This window comes from Oncorhynchus masou, chromosome 26 (genome assembly GCF_036934945.1).
Source record: "Oncorhynchus masou masou isolate Uvic2021 chromosome 26, UVic_Omas_1.1, whole genome shotgun sequence".
NCBI lineage: Eukaryota > Metazoa > Chordata > Actinopteri > Salmoniformes > Salmonidae > Oncorhynchus > Oncorhynchus masou.
Genome location: NC_088237.1, coordinates 3,111,119 through 3,130,042, shown reverse-complemented (window position 1 = coordinate 3,130,042; position 18,924 = coordinate 3,111,119). Strand labels below are relative to the sequence as shown.

General features: G+C 40.7%; 1 protein-coding gene across 4 annotated transcripts in view; it reads left to right on the top strand.

The window, feature by feature from the left end:
• LOC135514653 (fibroblast growth factor 12-like) overlaps positions 1-14,895 on the top strand; it is a 108,722-nt gene extending 93,827 nt beyond the window's left edge. For all 4 annotated transcript variants that reach the window (XM_064938127.1, XM_064938128.1, XM_064938126.1 and 1 more), the window contains 2 exons: positions 12,824-13,022; positions 13,823-14,895. In XM_064938127.1, the coding sequence (XP_064794199.1) occupies positions 12,824-13,022; positions 13,823-13,968 (345 nt within the window). In that variant the 3' untranslated portion in view covers positions 13,969-14,895. The remainder of the gene's footprint in view (positions 1-12,823; positions 13,023-13,822) is intronic.
• Positions 14,896-18,924: the final 4,029 nt, after the last annotated feature.

Sequence of the window (18,924 nt, the reverse complement as noted above, 5' to 3'; positions counted from 1 at the left end):
TAATGAGGAGAGACAAGGTCAATTGCTTTATTGCTTTATTCAAAACGTATTAATAACATTTATTACTTATTGCAATAATGAAGCTTATCGACCCACCAGTAGGTGATCCGTTGAGAAGCCCAACGAGCGGATTTGAGCCACAGCATTTAATAGCAAAGTCCATCCTCCTGGATGTTCATGACAAACAACAGATGCATGGAATGGGTCACAAGTTTAAGATTTGTATGAAAGATACTAATAATTAACAGCAAACAGCATCAAAAATTCCTCTATGGCGGACAGGTAATGGCGGACAGGTAATGGCGGACAGGTAATGGCGGACAGGTAATGGCGGACTGAACGAAGTTATGAATCCCCTGGTGGGGATTCAGGTGGGGTGCCCCCACCCAGGCAGTGGCAGTGCTGGAAACACTAGCTGCAGTAACCCATGGGGAGGGGGTCACACTCGGACATTCAGAGAGGGGGTATATTATTGTGACCCTGGTGGCACAAAATCAAAAGTCTGACTGCATGGAGATGCTTGGGAATATGGTCTATACGGATGACCGTATTGTGGGTGTTTCAGGGAAAAGGTGTACATTTGACCTCCATCTAGGATGTGACAATGGTTAATAAAATCTATCAATTTCTGCCCATTTTTTTTGCGCGTCTTGCAGGCCTTCTCATGCAGCTGCAACAGTAAGTGCATTTGTAAATCAGGACCTTTCTTGAGATGGGCTCTGGTATAGTGCAACTGTTGAGAATGTGAGTTTATGGTTGTGTGGGGGGAAAGAGTTGAGTGTGTGTGGGTGTATGTGTGTATCCCACAACTGTTGCGAAGGAGTAAAAGATGTTAGGGACAATAAAGCATGATCCACAGCTATATATAATACAAATCGAGGTGAGGGTGATGGAAATGCATTTGGCAGTTGATATACTTCAATTCGGTAAATGGCACTGTGTGCTCTTTTCGAAGGATGGATCCCAGTCTGTTCAGGGCTATGGGATGCGGGGGGTCGGAGGTGGTCTGCCGGGAATTGGGATGACGGCCCAGCTCGGGATGAGGAGGGCTTTTAGCGGGTGGAATGGTGGGGACCAATTGGAGGTTTACTTAGTAGCAATGCAAATATCATGGTACAGCTATATAGACACTCAATCATCATGTTACTTTTTAATGGTACGTTTACAAACATATATTTTGATAAATAGAATTAAAAGTTGTCTCATTATGGTAAGTGGCGAAATAAGTATAGCCGGTTACAATTGTAATGGCCTAGCAGATAATAAGAAAAGACTATCAGTATTTACCTGGCTAAAAGAGAAGGAATATAATGTATATTGTTTACAGGAAACCCATTCAACAATTTTAGATGAAGTTTTGTGGAAAAAGTCCTGGGGGGGCAAAATATATTTCTCCCATGGGCAAAGAAATTCAAAAGGGGTGATGGTTTTAATTAACAGTAATTTTGATCCAAATGTGCAAATTGTCCAAACAAATTATCAAGGTAGATGGATTATTTTAAATATGTTATTGGACAATAAACAGATATGGCTTATTAACCTATACGGTCTGAATAATGATGATCCAAGCTTCTTTGAAAATATTTATAAGAATTCATCAACTCTACAAGCAACACTAGACTCTATTATTATGGTGGAAGATTTTAATATGGTCTTAAATACCTCTATGGACCGGAAAGGAAATCGCACTACAATCACCCTCAGGCACTTAAGGAAATCATGAAGGTCATGGATATATTGGAATTAGTAGATATATGGCGACTTAAATACCCTGACCTAGTGAGATGTACATGGCGGAGGCTTAATCAAGCTAGTCGTCTTGACTACTTTCTTATACCATTCTCTCTGGCAACAAAAGTTAAAAATGTGTTGATAGGGGACAGAATACGGTCGGATCATCACATAATTGGCATATATATTACTCTTACAGAATTTCCACGTGGGCGAGGATATTGTAGATTTAATCAAAATCTACTAGATGATAAATTGTTTAGATCTAGGACATAAGAATTTATAACTGTACAGCAGATCCCCTTATTGTATGGGACACTGTTAAATGTGCCTTTAGAAGCCATGCAATTCAGTACTCATCTATAAAACAAAAGAAATTTAGATCAAAAGAGTCCATATTAACAAAGGAAATTGAAGGACTAACAGTACAGTTAGATAGCAATAAAAACGGTACCATAGAGGCACAGAATAAGTTAGAGGAAAAACAAAAAGATATTGAGGAACTTATTCAAGAAAGATCCAGTGTAATTGATTATAAAAAATAAAGTGAACTGGATGGAATATGGGGAAAAATGCACCAAATTCTTTTTCAATCTTCAATATAGAAATTTTACCCCCAAAAATATTTTAAAACTTGTTACAAATGATGGAGTCACGCATGATTCACCAAAATATATTTTGAAAGAGGAAGTAAAGTACTTTAAGAATATGTTTTTGTTTCAGGCTCCTCCATCTCCACTAACTGAAACTAATTGTATGGATGTTTTTCCTAATAATATTGTAAAATTAACACCTGTACAGAAAGACTCATGTGAAGGCCAAATTACAGAGGAGGAACTGCTTGATGAAATTGGGGCATTTAAGGATGGGAAAACTCCAGGGCTGGATGGCATACCAGTGGAAGTATACAATTTTTTTTTGATCTACTCAAAGGACCATTGTTGACATGTTTTAACCACTCCTATATAAATGGTAGATTATCAGACACGCAACAAGGTCTGATATCATTTTTACTGAAACAGGACCCAAGTGGTATATATAAAAATCCAGTCCATTTAACAAATTGGAGACCTCTTACACTTCAGTGTTGTGATGCAAAAATCCTAGCAAAATGCTTGGCACATAGAATTTAAAAAGTATTGTCAGATATTATTCATCCTTATCAGACAGGTTTTTTACATGGACGATACATTGGAGATAATATAAGACAAATACTGGAAACAATAGAATACTATGAAATATCGGGGACACCAGTTTTCATAGCTGATTTTGAAAAGGCTTTTGATGAAGTACGACTGGAGTTTATATATAAATGCCTAGAATATTTCAATTTTGGGGAATCTGTTATAAAATGGGTTCAATTTATGTACAGTAACCCTAGGTGTCACGCCCTGACCTTAGTTATCTATGTTTTCTGTATTATTTTGGTCAGGTCAGGGTGTGACGAGGGTGGGTATGTGTGTTTTTGACCTTGTCTAGGGTTTTTGTATATCTATGGGGATTTGTATGTCTAGGTAAATATAGGTCTATGGTGGCCTGAATTGGTTCCCAATCAGAGGCAGCTATTTATTATTGCCATCGAAATGTTAGCTGTTAAGATTAGATCAAACAATAATATTAAAGGATTAGAAATCCGGGGCTTAAAAAGTAAGGTGTCATTGTGCGCTGATGATTAATCTTTCTTTTAAAACCACAATTAGTCTCTCCATGGCCTCATAGAGGATCTAGATACTTTTGCTATTCACTCTGGATAAAAACAAAATTATGATAAGTGTACAATATTACGTATTGGATCACTAAAAAAATGCAGATTTTACATTACCATGTAGTTTACCAATAAAATGGTCTGACGGAGATTTGGACATACTCTGTTTACAAATCCCAAAAGAAAGATATGATCTCACTCCAATAAATTTTTACAGAAAGTTAGCAAAAATAAAACATGTAAAACATACGGGGTCTGTAAAACAAATATATAGGTTCAGAACCTTTGTGAAATAGCACAGTTAGAAATAGAAAATATCAAACTGGATGGACATCAGAAATAGAGGAAGGACTAAAAGCAAACAAAAAATAACTATTGTAAAATAGACTGCGTCTGTAAAATGTGTATAAGATGTATAAATTGAAGGTAAAATCCAAAGTTTTTATTAGGCATTAATAAAGTTTTTATCAGGCATTAATCATGCTATGGAATGACAATTACATTGATGGAACCAATATTCTTTCCGCCCAAAAAAAAAAAAACTAACAAAAAAAACAGGTCTTTATCACCAATCCGTCGTAAGGCCCACTTTCAGTTCACACAGACACAATAGAGTTATAAAAACCCTCTATTCTGTTGTATAAAACAACCATTTGATGCAATAACAGTATTATTATAACATAATCTTGTCATTTCTGTTCTGACACTGCATAACACACCTACTAAACAGATGTGTCCTAGAAGTATGGACAATACCATCACCCCCTTATTTTGGAGCACTACATTGTATTTCTTGGGTATTGTTATTCTGGCCAAGATCAACAGTAGATTTCAAAGGGGAAGGACAACTCCCTAAAGAGTGGAATTGCAGAGGTTGGATCCATTAGTTTGTTTGACATCCCAACATAAAGCACAGTCTCTCTACAACAGGGCTCTTAGCAGTTGTGCATGTATATCTGTGTGGCTCTTAGAGAAGGCGAGAGTGGGGCCACTGGCTTTGTATGCCACTGTGCTGTGGGTCCATCCCTAATTCATTATTGATGCCTATGTCTATATAGGTAAAAAATGCTATTCTTTATTTTCTATATGCAGAGAAAGGGGGTTTCTTTCAGTGTCAACAAGCAACCATTGTTTTACGAACAAACCACTGTCATGGGTCTACTGCATCGCCAGTGTTTTCTCAGATCAAAGTCAAACGTGTTTTTATGCATTGCCCACAATGTGAATTTAATAAATACTACTGTACATTTTTTCAAATGAATCAATGTCAAAACTTACTTGACTATCTTGGATATTTTTTATAGCAGTAATAGCACAAACAATCGATTAAAATGTCAGCCAACTTTCCACAGCCCCCGTTATCTCCCCACCTCACAAATGGGCCTACACCCAGTAGTGCACTACGCCAGATTCAGCCGTGGATGATTTTTTCTTGATCGGATGGTCAGGGTTCTGAAGCATAATTACAAATACATTTTGTCACAAAAAGATTGGCCACAAAAAGCCCAAACAGATATAATAGACTAAAACAATAATTTCAAACCTTGTTTACATTTGTATATGGTCACATTTACTCCATCTTTATTATGCGTGGGAATACTTTGGAACAGATTTCCAAAATTGTAATCACTTGTAGCTGATTTGCTGGTGTTTTTACAGTCTTTTGTGTTCAACAATAAAAAACATTTAAATTAAACTTTTTTGGAAGGTGGTTGTGTGCAACAAGGAGTGGCAATTGAATGCAAGCAAGAACAACAAACAAGGAAATTATAACATTTCTAGCCTGTCTATTGAGCAGGTTGACATTTATTGTCATGAATCTTACCCTGGAGGCAGAACTTTGATTTCCGCTAGATGGGCTAGCTGCATTGTCAACATTGTCTACATTGTAAAAATATATGAAAACAAAAATGTGCTTTTTTGGGTCTTAGTTTAGGGTTATGCATTAGAGTTAGATTTAAAATCAGATTTTATGACTTTATGAATGTGCCAGCTAGTGACCACTCTGCAGAGCTGCCTCCAGGGCAAGATTCATGACAATCAATGCACCCCTATGTTTATCTATGGGAAATAGTGTTGATGTGTTATGCTCGACCTGCTCAGTTTTCCAGCACGAAACACCAGAAAAAGTCCTATAAGAGTAGAAGCAGCCCACCTGCTTTTACACTATGATTTGACTATTGGATGTTCAATTTTTCTTTTGTAAAAAATATTTTAAAATTAATACTTTAAAACGAGAGTTCAGTTCACGCTTTTGTCAAAGCAACAAAATGAACTAAGGCTTTGCAATGATGGTGAGAACTTGGGTACAGTTGGGAGTCAAGAGAGGGTGCACAAAGATACATGTCAAATGCTTGTAATATTGGTGCACAATGTAAACTTAAAATATCAGAGGGATGCAAAAGAGACACTTTCAGTTGAATGACCCAGGAACCAAAAGGAAAAAGTGTAATCGTGGGGTGTGATTGCATTGATTGCTGTTTTGCTTGTTAAACTGACGTGTGTTCGCTTTTTTGTCATTTTACTTGAGCAAGATCTGTGACCGAGGAAATAAATAACCTTTGTAGCTACAGTCTCCTACAGCTACGTTTGCGTTATGTAATGTCATAAGTGTGACAGTGGTGTTAGGATAAGACATTTGTTGCTGTAGTTAGTGATGATTGGTGGTGATGGGAGTGTAATAAGGAGGCTCCGGCTGCGATTCCCCCCTCCATTTCAGAAATCGATTGATGGAGACCATGACGGGTAGAAAGAAGATATGTCATGGATAATCTTGATAGGATATGGGTATCACAGCACAATAAAGTGAGTGGCCTCCAGTTTTGAGGTGGACTGGGTTATTACAGCATATTGGCCTTTTATCTTCCTGCTTCAATAGCTGTCATCAGCTTGCCCTGCGATGCCTGGAACTAAAGCCTTATTGCATAGTCAGTGTTCTTCTCCGGTATAAAGTGAGCTTAGTAACACAACCTGCAGGTATAACTCAAAATAACTGTTATTTACTCTGGCATTATAAGGGGGGCATACATGATTAGCAGAAGTGTTATAAATGTATTATAATAATGCATTACGCAGTTTTTAAGTAAATGTTATCATCCAGTGGAAGCAGCCTAAGGCGGGAAATCTGGTTTATTAAACCTTAAAGTGGAAGAACTGCTTTCATTGTAGGAGATAGAGAAATGTTTGGATTGGATATACAGTACCAGTCAAAAGATTGCACACACCTACCCATTCAAGGGTTTTTCTTTATTTTTTAAATATTTTCTACATTGTAGAATAATAGTGAAGACATCAAAACTATGAAATAACACATACGGAATCATGTAGTAACCAAAAAAGTGTTAAACAAATCAAAATATATTTTAGATTCTTCAAAGTAGCCACTTTTTGCCTTGATGACAACTTTGCACAGTCTTGGCATTCTCTCAACCAGCTTCATGAGGAATACTTTTCCAACAGTCTTGAAAGAGTTTCCACATATGCTGAGTACTTGTTGGCTGCTTTTCTTTCACTCTGCAGTCCAACTCATCCCAAACCATATCAATTGGGTTGCGGTTGGGTTTTGTGGAGGCCAGGTCATCTCATTCAGCACTCCATCACGTGTGTTTTTGGGTCATTGTCTTGTTGAAAAACAAATGATAGTCCCACTAAGCGCAAAGCAGATGGGATTGCGTATTGCTGCAGAATGCTGTGGTATGTGGTAGCCATGCTGGTTAAGTGTGCCTTTTAATTCTAAATAAATCACTGACATTGTCACCAGCAAAGCACCCCCACACCATCACACCTGCTCCTCCATGCTTTACGGTGGGAACCACACATGCAGAGATCATCCATTCACCTGCTCTGCGTCTCACAAAGACACAGCTGTTTGCACCAAAAATCTCAAATTTGGGCTCATCCGACCAAAGGACAGATTTCCACCGGTCTAATGTCCATTGCTAATGTTTCTTGGCCCAAGCAAGTCTCTTCTTCTTATTGGTGTCCTTTAGTAGTGGTTTCTTTGCAGCATTTCAACCATGAAGGCTGATTCACACAGTCTCCTTTGAACAGTTGATGTTGAGATGTCTGTTACTTGAACTCTGTGAAGCATTTATTTGGGCTGCAATCTGAGGTGCAGTTAACTCTAATGAACTTATCCTCTGCAGCAGAGGTAACTCTGGGTTTTTGTTTCCTGTGGTTGTCTCATGAGAGCCAGGTTCATCATCCCGCTTCATGGTTTTTGCGACTGCACTTGTCAAGAACTTTGAAAGTTTCTTCATTTCCCGGATTGATTGACGCAATAAAAAAGTTATCCTTTTAGATAAAACTATACTCAATATATTCACGTCACCAAATAATTGATTAAAATACACTGTTTGCAATGAAGGTCTACAATAGCCTCATGGTTCTCATCCCCTTCCGTAGACTTACATAGTAAGTATGACAACTTCCAGAGGACTTCCTCCAACCTATCAGAGCTCTTGCAGTATGAACTGACATGTTGTCAACCCAATCAAAGGATCATAGTAGGAATCTAGTACTGATAGCATAAACTAAAGCTAGCTAGCACTGCAGTGCATAAAATGTGGTGAGTAGTTGACTCAAAGAGAGAAAAATACAATAGTTGAACAGTTTTGAACAACTTAATTTCTTCAAAAATGAAGAAGCAAGAGAGAGAGAAGGCTAGCTATTTTTAGTATTTTTTTTGCTTTCACTTACCTAGCTAGAGATTGCATCTAGCAAGTTTAGTCTACTCAAACACCCGGCTCAAACAGAGAGGGATGCTTTGTTAGCTAGCTGACTATGGCTATCCAACGCTGGAACTTCCAAGTCAAGGTAAGCTTTTGTTATTATTCATTTATTGGCATCGGGGCCCCGGGGTAACCGCTAAACTGCTTGCTACACACTGTACTGCATGATTGTAGCGTGTTCATGAACGCCTTACTTCTAGTTGACTATAACGATAGCTAATATGATGACAATGATGTAGGCTGTGTGTTGTGGTTAGGTATGGCTTGGAAAGGTTTTTTCGCCGGGTCACAGACAGCTGTTGTATTGTGCACTGAAAAGGTGAGAGGAGGAGAGCGCGTAGATTCAAGAAGGAATTATACAACGAGCAAATGTTCATGCTTTTTGGACGTGGCTGCTATGAAAATGAACTATGTTTGCGTTGATCAGGGGTGTATTCATCTTTTGTAACCTTTGTCTACGAGTCAGTTTAGCAGATGTGTGAGAGCCTGGTGGGAACATAGCGTACAAACAAGTGATAACGCCAGTTTTCTTACTATTTAGCTGCTGCTGCTCAAGCTAACCACTGTTCTCTTTATATCTCCACACAGCTGTGCCCTTGGACTTTCAGACGGCCCTTTGTCTTTGACCGCGTGACTAAGTTACACAAAGACTAGACTGGAAGAACCCTAGCTTCTTCTTACATGACAGAAACAGACAGTGGAAATGTACAGGTTTAAGGTTTAATATATACAGTGTATGTATTTAATAGAGTTTGTAATTTTCCACCTTACTCCACCAATCAGGCCTTTATGGTAGAGAGGCCAGACAGAAGCCACTCCTCAGTAAAAGGCACATGACAGCCCACTTGGAGTTTGCCAAAATCTCCCTAAAGGACTCTCAGACCATGAGAAACACGATTCTCTGGTCTGATGAAACCAAGATTGAATTATTTGGCCTGAATGCCAAGCGTCACGTCTGGAGGAAAACTGGCACCATCCCTACGGGGAAGCATGGTGGTGGCAGCATCATGCTGTGGGGATATTTTTCAGCGGCAGGGATTGGAAGACTAGTCAGGATCAAGGGAAAGATGAATGGAGCAAAGTAGAGATATCATTGCTGACAACTGGCTCCAGAGCACTCAGGATCTCAGACTGGGGCGACTGTTCACCTTCCAACAGGACAACGTCCCGAAGCGCACAGCCAAGACAATTCAGGAGTGGCTTCGGGACAAGTCTCTGGATGTCCTTGACTTGAACCCAGACTTGAACCCGATCGAACATCTCTGGAGAGAACTGAAAATAGCCGTACAGCGACATGTCCCATCCAACCTGACAGAGCTTGAGAGGATCTGCAGAGAAGATTGTGAGAAACTCGCCAAATACAGATGTGCCAAGCTTGTAGCGTCATACCCAAGAAGACTCGAGGCTGTAATCGCTGCCAAAGGTGCTTCAACAAAGTACTGAGTAAAGGGTCTGAGTGCTTATGTAAATGTGATATACAGTGGGGCAAAAAGGTATTTAGTCAGCCACCAATTGTGCAAGTTCTCCCACTTAAAAAGATGAGAGGCCTATTTTCATCATATGTACACTTCAACTATGACAGACGAAATGAGGGGGGGAAATCCAGAAAATCACATTGTAGGATTTTTTATGAATTTATTTGCAAATTATGGTGGAAAATAAGTATTTGGTCACCTACAAACAAGCAAGATTTCTGGCTCTCACAGACCTGTAACTTCTTTTGTATTAATGCCACCTGTTTGGACTTGTTATCAGTATAAAAGACACCTGTCCACAACCTCAGTCACACTCCAAACTCCACTATGGCCAAGACCAAAGAGCTGTCAAAGGACACCAGAAACAAAAATGTAGACCTGCACCAGGCTGGGAAGACTGAATCTGCAATAGGTAAGCAGCTTGGTTTGAAGAAATCAACTGTGGGAGCAAATATTAGGAAATGGAAGACATACAAGACCACTGATAATCTCCCTCGATCTGGGGCTCCACGCAAGATCTCACCCCGTGGGGTCAAAATGATAACAAGAACGGTGACAAAAATTCCAGAACCACACGGGGGGAACTAGTGAATGACCTGCAGAGAGCTGGGACCAACGTAACAAAGCCTACCATCAGTAACACACTACGCCGCCAGGGACTCAAATCCTGCAGTGCCAGACGTGTCCCCCTGCTTAAGCCAGTACATGTCCAGGCCCGTCTGAAGTTTGCTAGAGAGCATTTGGATGATCCAGAAGAAGATTGTGAGAATGTCATATGGTCAGATGAAACCAAAATATAACTTTTTGGTAAAAACTCGTCGTGTTTGGAGGACAAAGAATGCCGAGTTGCATCCAAAGAACACCATACAGTCTGAAGCATGGGGGTGGAAACATCATGCTTTGGGGCTGTTTTTCTGCAAAGGGACCAGGACGACTGATCCGTCTAAAGGAAAGAATGAATGGGGCCATGTATCGTGAGATTTTGAGTGAAAACCTCCTATCAGCAAGGGCATTGAAGATGAAATGTGGCTTTGTCTTTCAGCATGACAATGATCTCAAACACACCGCCCGGGTAACGAAGGAGTGGCTTCGTAAGAAGCATTTCAAGGTCCCGGAGTGGCCTAGCCAGTCTCCAGATCTCAACCCCATAGAAAATCTTTGGAGGGAGTTGAAAGTCTGTGTTGCCCAGCAACAGCCCCAAAACATCACTGCTCTAGAGGAGATCTGAATGGAGGAATGGGCCAAAATACCAGCAACAGTGTATGAAAACCTTGTGAAGACTTACAGAAAACGTTTGACCTCTGTCATTGCCAACAAAGGGTATATAACAAAGCATTGAGAAACTTTTGTCATTGACCAAATACTTATTTTCCACCATAATTTGCAAATACATTCGTTAAAAATCCTACAATGTGATTCTCTGGATTTTTTTTCTCATTTTGTCTGTTATAGTTGAAGTGTACCTATGATGAAAATTACAGGCCTCATCTTTTTAAGTGGGAGAACTTGCACAGTTGGTGGCTGTTTTTGCTTAATCATTGAGGTATTGTGTGGTGTTTGATGAGAACAAAACCATTTTTAATCAATTTTAGAATAAGGCTGTAACTTAACAAAATGTGGAAAAAGTCAAAGGGCCTGAATACTTTCTGAATGCACTGTACATTGTAAACTTTAATTTGTAGGCTAGGTTGTAGAAACCTCCAATATGCTGTAATAGAAATAAGGCCATTCTCATTAAAAAAAATTGTCCTCCATCTTAAACGGCACCGACCGCCACTGTAGACAATGTACGTTTTTATTCAAATGATGTGATCTTATATCTGAATAGAGTGATTTGGGTTGGGAGGTTAGACAGTAATATTAAAAGCCATGACCTTTGACTGAAGTTCACTGTGTATTTCATAATGTGTAGCCTACTGTATTCTCTTTTTTGCTCTCCCCCTTCTCCCACTGTGCTCCATGCTGTCTTCCTCACAAAAGCATCCCTCAGAGCTCAAGGAAGCATTACCATTGGCTGAAATAATGGAGGGGTGATGGTAGAGAGAATGTTGTCAAATTGAATTTCTGGAAACAGGGCGATGGCTGTCTTTTCATCCATGTCTACAGTATGTGTCAGGTGTGTGTGTGTGTACACGGTACTCAATGTGTTTTGTGCTGTGATTAATCGTGTTCTCCACAATGTCCACCTGTTCACAGCTCGAGGGTACACAATGGCACAGCCATCCAATTCCAAAGCCTGGCAAAAAGGAAAAATCTAGACCAAATGTTACTCTCTGTAGGTGTAGTGAGACGGAGGATCTTTTTGAGGTCGACTTGGATTATTCTGCTCAAACTCCACCAATTTACTGGATTTTATTCATATCCAACCTGTAATACCCAGTGGACAGGGATGTAGGTAGAAATCCTCCTAATTTCTTCCATCAACACTGGTAACACCCCTTCAGGCAAAAACCTGACATAACTTAAAATTAATTTTCTTTTTTTTCTTTTCTTTTTTACCCCAATTTCGTGGTATCCAATTGTTAGTAGTTACTGTCTTGTCTCATCGCTACAACTCCCGTACGGGCTCGGGAGAGACAAAGGTCAAGAGCCATGCGTCCTCCGAAACACAACCAAACCAAGCCGCACTGCTTCTTAACACAGCACTCATCCAACCCGGAAGATAGAAAAATAGATATAGGTGAGAGCAGCCGCACCAATGTGTCTGAGGAAACACAGTACACCTAGCGACCTGGTCAGCATGCACTGCGCCCGGCCCGCCACAGGAGTCGCTAGTGCACGATAAGACAAGGATATCCCTACCGGACAAGCCCTCCCTAACCCGGACGACGCTAGGCCTATTGTGCGTCGCCCCATGGATCTCCCGGTCGCGGCCGGCTGCAACAGAGCCTGGGCTCAAACCCACCCACTGCGATGCAGTGCCTTAGACCACTGCACCACCCGGGAGGCTTATTAATGTCCATTTTTGGTGGATAATTATTTGAGTTGTCAACAAACGTGAATTCTACTTGAAATCTTATCATTCATTGGTGGTTGAAATGCAGTTCAAATTTGAGTACGTTGACAACTTTTTGCATTTTCAACCAAAAAATCCATTGATGTTCAGCGTATTTTAAATCGGTGGGATAGCGCTTTGAGCATTGTAATACCTGATCTCAAGTCTTTCACTCTTTGCTTCTCAGGACTTGTTCACAGTAGAGGCGAAATTCAAGGAGTCTGTGTTTGAGAACTACTACGTCATCTACTCATCAACACTGTACCGGCAGCACGAATCTGGCAGGGCCTGGTACATGGGCCTCAACAAGGATGGCGTGGTCATGAAGGGCAACCGAGTGAAGAAGACCAAGCCCTCTTCACACTTTGTGCCCAGACCCATCGAAGGTGAGATTGAAACAGTCTGACTGCCAGCCAGCCACACTCAGGGCTGGATTCAAATGCAACACCTGCCATTAGTCAAGTCAAGGTTTATTTAATAGTCACACAATTCAGGAAGTGCTCTGAATTGAAAATTCAAAAATGTTTAAACTTTTGAAATAAATAGCTTCTCCTTTTCAGTTTATTGAAAAGTCATAGAAAATGTATACCATTTTTTTCAATGATCGAATTTGAATTTCAGTTTATTTCTTGAGTTGACTGACTTCAATTCAAATTGACCCCAACCCCACTGGGGAGCAAATGTAGGTTCTAACATTGTTTTTAAACTAATTTAACTAAAATTACTATAAACTAATGCTGAATCTCTCAATTAATCTCCTCTGTTTTTTGTTTCTCCCTGACCTTTATCTCCTCTCCCTCTCCCTCACCTATATCTCTTTACTATACTGTATATCCCTTCTCTCTCTCTCTCTCTCCCATCCTGCTCTCACCTATATATCTTTACTATACTGTATACCTCTTTCTCTCACTCTTTCTCTCGCTCTTTCTCTCGCTCTCTCTCTCACTCTCTCTCTCGCTCTCTCTCTCGCTCTCTCTCACCTATATATCTTTACTATACTCTCTCTCTCTCTTTCTCTCTCATATTGTCTCTCTCCCCTCCTTTCTCTGTCCTCCTGCTCTCACCTATATCTATTTTACTATACTGTATAAATATCCCTTCTCTCTCTCACTCCTCTTCACTCTACCTCCCTCTCTATCTCTCTCTTTTGCTCTCACTTGCCCCGCTCCCCCCGCCCCTTCTGCAGTTTGCATGTACAAAGAGCCATCGCTGCATGACATTGAGGAGAAGGGCCGCTCACGGAAAGACTCAGGAACTGAGGCTCCCGCTCTCCTAAACGGAGGAGAAAAAGTGGCGGGCCAGGACTCCACAGGGCAGGACGGTGGCTCATAGCCTGCACATCGCCCCATTGATTTCTTACACCTTGTTCAACGACCACAACAACGACGATAAATGAGAACACAACAAAATATAAAAAATAAACATATTTTAAAATCAGGACGTTGAATTGACATTTTATGCAAAAGCCTGATGCGAGTGTGGCACCAGGAAGCTCATCCTCCTTATCATGACAATGTCAATGTTTCAAAGTCAAGCTCTAAAATAAGCTTTAAACCATGCTAGTTCACACATCTTGATTTAATGAATGTGACAGCACTTTCATTGTGTTGTTATAATCATGAATAAGAATTGTATTGTAATTGATTTAGGGCTCTATTCAATCTGATCGACTTTTGTCGGCATACGCATAGCGGTCGTCTTGGCGGTGTCGGAGATGGAACTGCGCTAGAGCTGTCAAATCGACATGCGGCTCCTGGCATTATACCTAAAGCAGACATTGCCATTAAGAGAAATCCCATGCAGCCTTGTTTACAAGTTCGAACACAGGAATGTGAGATTAGGCTGATAGAAAATCCTCATAATTTCGTTTAAAGATTTTCAATTTGAGCGTCATATTTTCTCTATATCCTACACTTTCTCATTCTGAACTCGGGTGTGGCTTCATGACAATGATCAAGAGCAGCTGCTCACAGTTTTGACAGCTCCAACACAGTTACACCTCCGACACTGCCAAAACATCAGCTATGGGGGTGTCGGCTATCACCGGTTAAAGCTTGATCTGATTGACTCTAGGCCTAAGACTCTTTTCCCCCCTCCCTCCTATCATTACGATCATTTTCCTTTTGGGTTGGAGGAGGGGAGTCATGGCGGGGTAAAGGCAGGGGTTTGGCACGGGGAGGTTTGAGGGTCTCTTCTACAGACACTGCTTTCATAGGGGAACAGGCGTGTATCACAAATCCTGCTCTCTGATTTGATATGATGCTCATTCGGAATGGGAAGGGGATGGGCCAGGGGTATCACTGGGGTAGGGGGTTTAGCTACCTGTCCAAAGGTAGACTGGTCACGTGGTACAGTTTAGTATTATTGTTATCCACTTGAGCTGTTAGTGCAGCCACTGTTCTCCTGCACTCACAGAGCAGTCACACTGGTACAGAAGTTTCTGTGAGACAGACATATGTAGAGTTCCGATACTGTACAGTAGTCAAGGATTCATAGAAAAGAAATTACGCCAAGAAACAGTGTACAGAGTATGAAACTCTGAAAAGGAAGTCTTATTATTGGTGTGATGCTTTTTTTATTTTCTTTTTTTAAATAGTTTGCTACAGTAACGAGCATTTGAACAAAAGACCCAGAAAAATATTTGAATGTGAGCGTTGTGATGGGCACTCTTGAAGGATCCTGAGTGAGGGGACAGCTAAGGCTAACGAGAGAGGTCAAAGGTCAAACCCTGATGTCAGCTTTCATGATACTTACTGCTGCCATCAAAATCTGAGTTCCACACCCAGTTATACCTTCAGACATCATCCAGGAATTTCTTCATATTTCATTGGGACCTCCACTTATAGCTATTTATATTTTAGAGTGCTCTACTAAAAGCACAGACTGCATTCTCGACCATCCAAATCATACAATGTGTCATTGTATGAACCTCAGCATTCCTGTGTGATAATTTGCACTACTGGGAATCTGTTATACACTGCCCTGATTCATTGTAGACTCTGGAAATGCTGGGAATATCTACACACACTGCCCTATATCCTATTGTCTTATCTCTATACTCATAACAGTTCAACTCATCATAACTCACCACAGTCCACCAACACTGGAGGAGAGTTTTTAGATACATTCAAATTAGACTATTAAGGAGTCATGAGGTCTATGAGGTTGTCTCTGATTGGCTGCTGTGCTGAAGGAGGCCCAACCTGAAGGCGGGGTTCCCACCTGAATTTTCTTTGTGTAAATTGGTGATTTTGCATTTCATCGGTATACTACTACTCCACTAAGGGAAAAAAACATCCAATCACTCCATACTGCCTCTGAGAAGTCTTCCATTGGGGAAAATGACACCAGCACTAGGACTACTTGTGTTGGAGGGTTGGGGTTGGGCTCATTGAAATTAGGTCAGGTCCATGGCATGCAGGCAATGGTATGAGGGCAAAAAGAAAATATGTACCAGTATTTTTGGATGTCTCATTAAGGAGATAGGCCCTTTGTCGATCTCACCCTGACCATGGAGGGTAAAACTGAAGGGTGAGATTAATGCCATATTTACGGTAAATGGTCTTTGTTTGCTAATGTTTGCTCCTTTATTGAAACACATGCATATGCATCATATAATAGAAAAACATTGCAAATAAACAGCAGGATGAAAAAATATAATTGAACAATAAAAAAGAATGGTACCAAACAACAGTCTCTGTGGCATTTTATTGCTCCCGTAGTTTAAACAGGAGTCTGTGGCTTTTGAATGCCTTTGATCTGAATTAGATACATATAAACTATGCAAGTTTAATTTCTAAATGTTTAAGTAGAATGTCTTGAATGTTGGTTCATCTATTTGATGTAATAATAATTAATTTCCTGTCATGAAACTACACAATAGTTTTAGGCAAGCAAGGTAAATTGGCTAATTTGCAGGACAATATTGTAGTGAAGCAATATTTAATGTGTTTGTATTTTATATACTCCTCACATGCGACTCATAATAGGATTAAGCAATTAGCCCATTAAATGAAATATCTGACTCTATAAAGATGATAAAGCAATATGCCAGCGATAATAGTTATACCATGTGCAATCAAGTATTATGTGCTTAGCTGACTAAGATCAAGGAATGGGCATAAGGATTGTTTATATCAAAGGCAATTATTTACACTGAACAAAAATATAAATGCAATAAGTTTTGATCCCATGTTTTATCAGCTGAAATAAAAGATCCCAGAAATGTTCCATAAGCTAATTTCTCAAACATTTTGTGCACAAGTTTCTTTACAAGCATTTCTCCTTTTTCTCCATCTACTTGACATGTGTGGCAGATCAAGAAGCTGATTAAACAGGATGATCATTACACAGGTGCTCCTTGTGCTGGGGACAGTAAAAGGCCAATCTAAAATGTGTAGTTTTGTCACACAACACAATGCCACAGATGTCTCAAGTTTTGAGGGAGCGAGCAATTGGCATGCTGACTGCGGTAATGCCCACCAGAACTGTTGCCAGAGAAGTTAATGTTCATTTCTCTACCATAAGCCGCATCCAATGTCGTTTTAGAGAATTTGGCAGTAGGTCCAACTGGCTTCACAACCGCAGAACAGGTGTATGGTTCTGTGAGTGTGGGTGTGCTTATGTCAACATTGTTCTGTGTAGCTTATTCACTACTACACTCAAAAGTTTGTGAGGAAACAAAATTAGACCTCAAAAGTGGTGTTTTGTTGAGATAAATCCATGTCCCAGGCCATCTATTTTGTGAAGCCGCAGGATGCTAGATTGTTTTTTTATCAATAAGGCTCTCTTACAGGTCAATTTAATAAATTATCTGTCTATCAATGGAATGGAGTAATCCTGTTTAAAGGGGCAATCAGCAGTTGCTACATCCATTTTTGGACTTGATATTGATATTGACATTGATTCTTAAAGAATATAACCTATAAATGACTCGTGAGCTTAGTTCAACTGTCGTACCCAATCTGAACCCAAAATATAAGCTTGTTTTAGTACAATGTTTTTAAACAAAGTAAATGTAAACAAATACTGTACAGCTTAAAAACATGGTTAAAACTATAACTGTTATAAACTCAGCAAAAAAAGAAACCTCCTCTTGTCAACTGCATTTATTTTTATCAAAGTTAAATATTTGTATGAACAGAACAAGATTCAACAATTGAGACAAACTGAAAAAGTTCCACAGACATGTGACTAACAGAAATGGAATAATGTGTCCGTGAACAAAGGGGGGGGGGTCAAAATCAAAAGTAACAGTCAGTAAATGGTGTGGCCACCAGCTGCATTAAGTACTGCAGTGCATCTCTTCCTCATGGACTGCACCAGATTTGCCAGTTCTTGCTGTGAGATGTTATCCCACTCTTCCACCAAGGCACCTGCAAGGTCCCAGACATTTCTGGGTGGAATGGCCCTAGCCCTCACCCTCCGATCCAACTGGTCCCAGACGTGCTCAATGGGATTGAGATCCGGTCTCTTCACTGGCCATGGCAGAGCACTGACATTCCTGTCTTTCAGGAAATCACACACAGAACAATAGTATGGCTGGTGGCATTGTCATGCTGGAGGGTCATGTCAGGTTGAGCCTGCAGGAAGGGTACCACATGAGGGAGGAGGATGTGTTCCCTGTAACGCACAGCGTTGACATTGCCTGCAATGGCAAAAAGCTCAGCCCGATGATGCTGTGACACACCGCCCCAGACCATGACGTACCCTACGCCTCCAAATCGAGCCCACTCCAGAGTACAGGCCTCGGTGTAATGCTCATTCCTTTGACGATAAACGCGAATCTGACCTTCACCCCTGGTGAGACGAAACCGCGACTCGTCAGTGAAGAGCACCTCTTGCCAGTCCTGTCTGGTCCAGCAACGGTGGGTTTGTGCCCATAGGTGACGTTTTTGCTGGTGATGTCTGGTGAGGACCTGCCTTACAACAGACCTACAAGCCCTCAGACCAGCCTCTCAGCCTATTGAGGACAGTCTGAGCACTGATGGAGGGATTGTGCATTCCTGGTGTAACTCGGGCAGTTGTTGTTGCCATCCTGTACCTGTCCCGCAGGTGTGATGTTCGGATGTGCCTATCCTGTGCAGGTGTTGTTACACGTGGTCTGCCACTGCGAAAACGATCAGCTGTCCGTCCTGTCTCCCTGTGCGCTGTCTTAAGCGTCTCACAGTACAGACATTGCAATTTATTGCCCTGGTCACATCCTCAGTCTTCATGCATCCTTGCAGCATGCCAAAGGCACGTTCACGCAGATGAGCAAGGACCCTGGGCATCTTTCCTTTTGTGTTT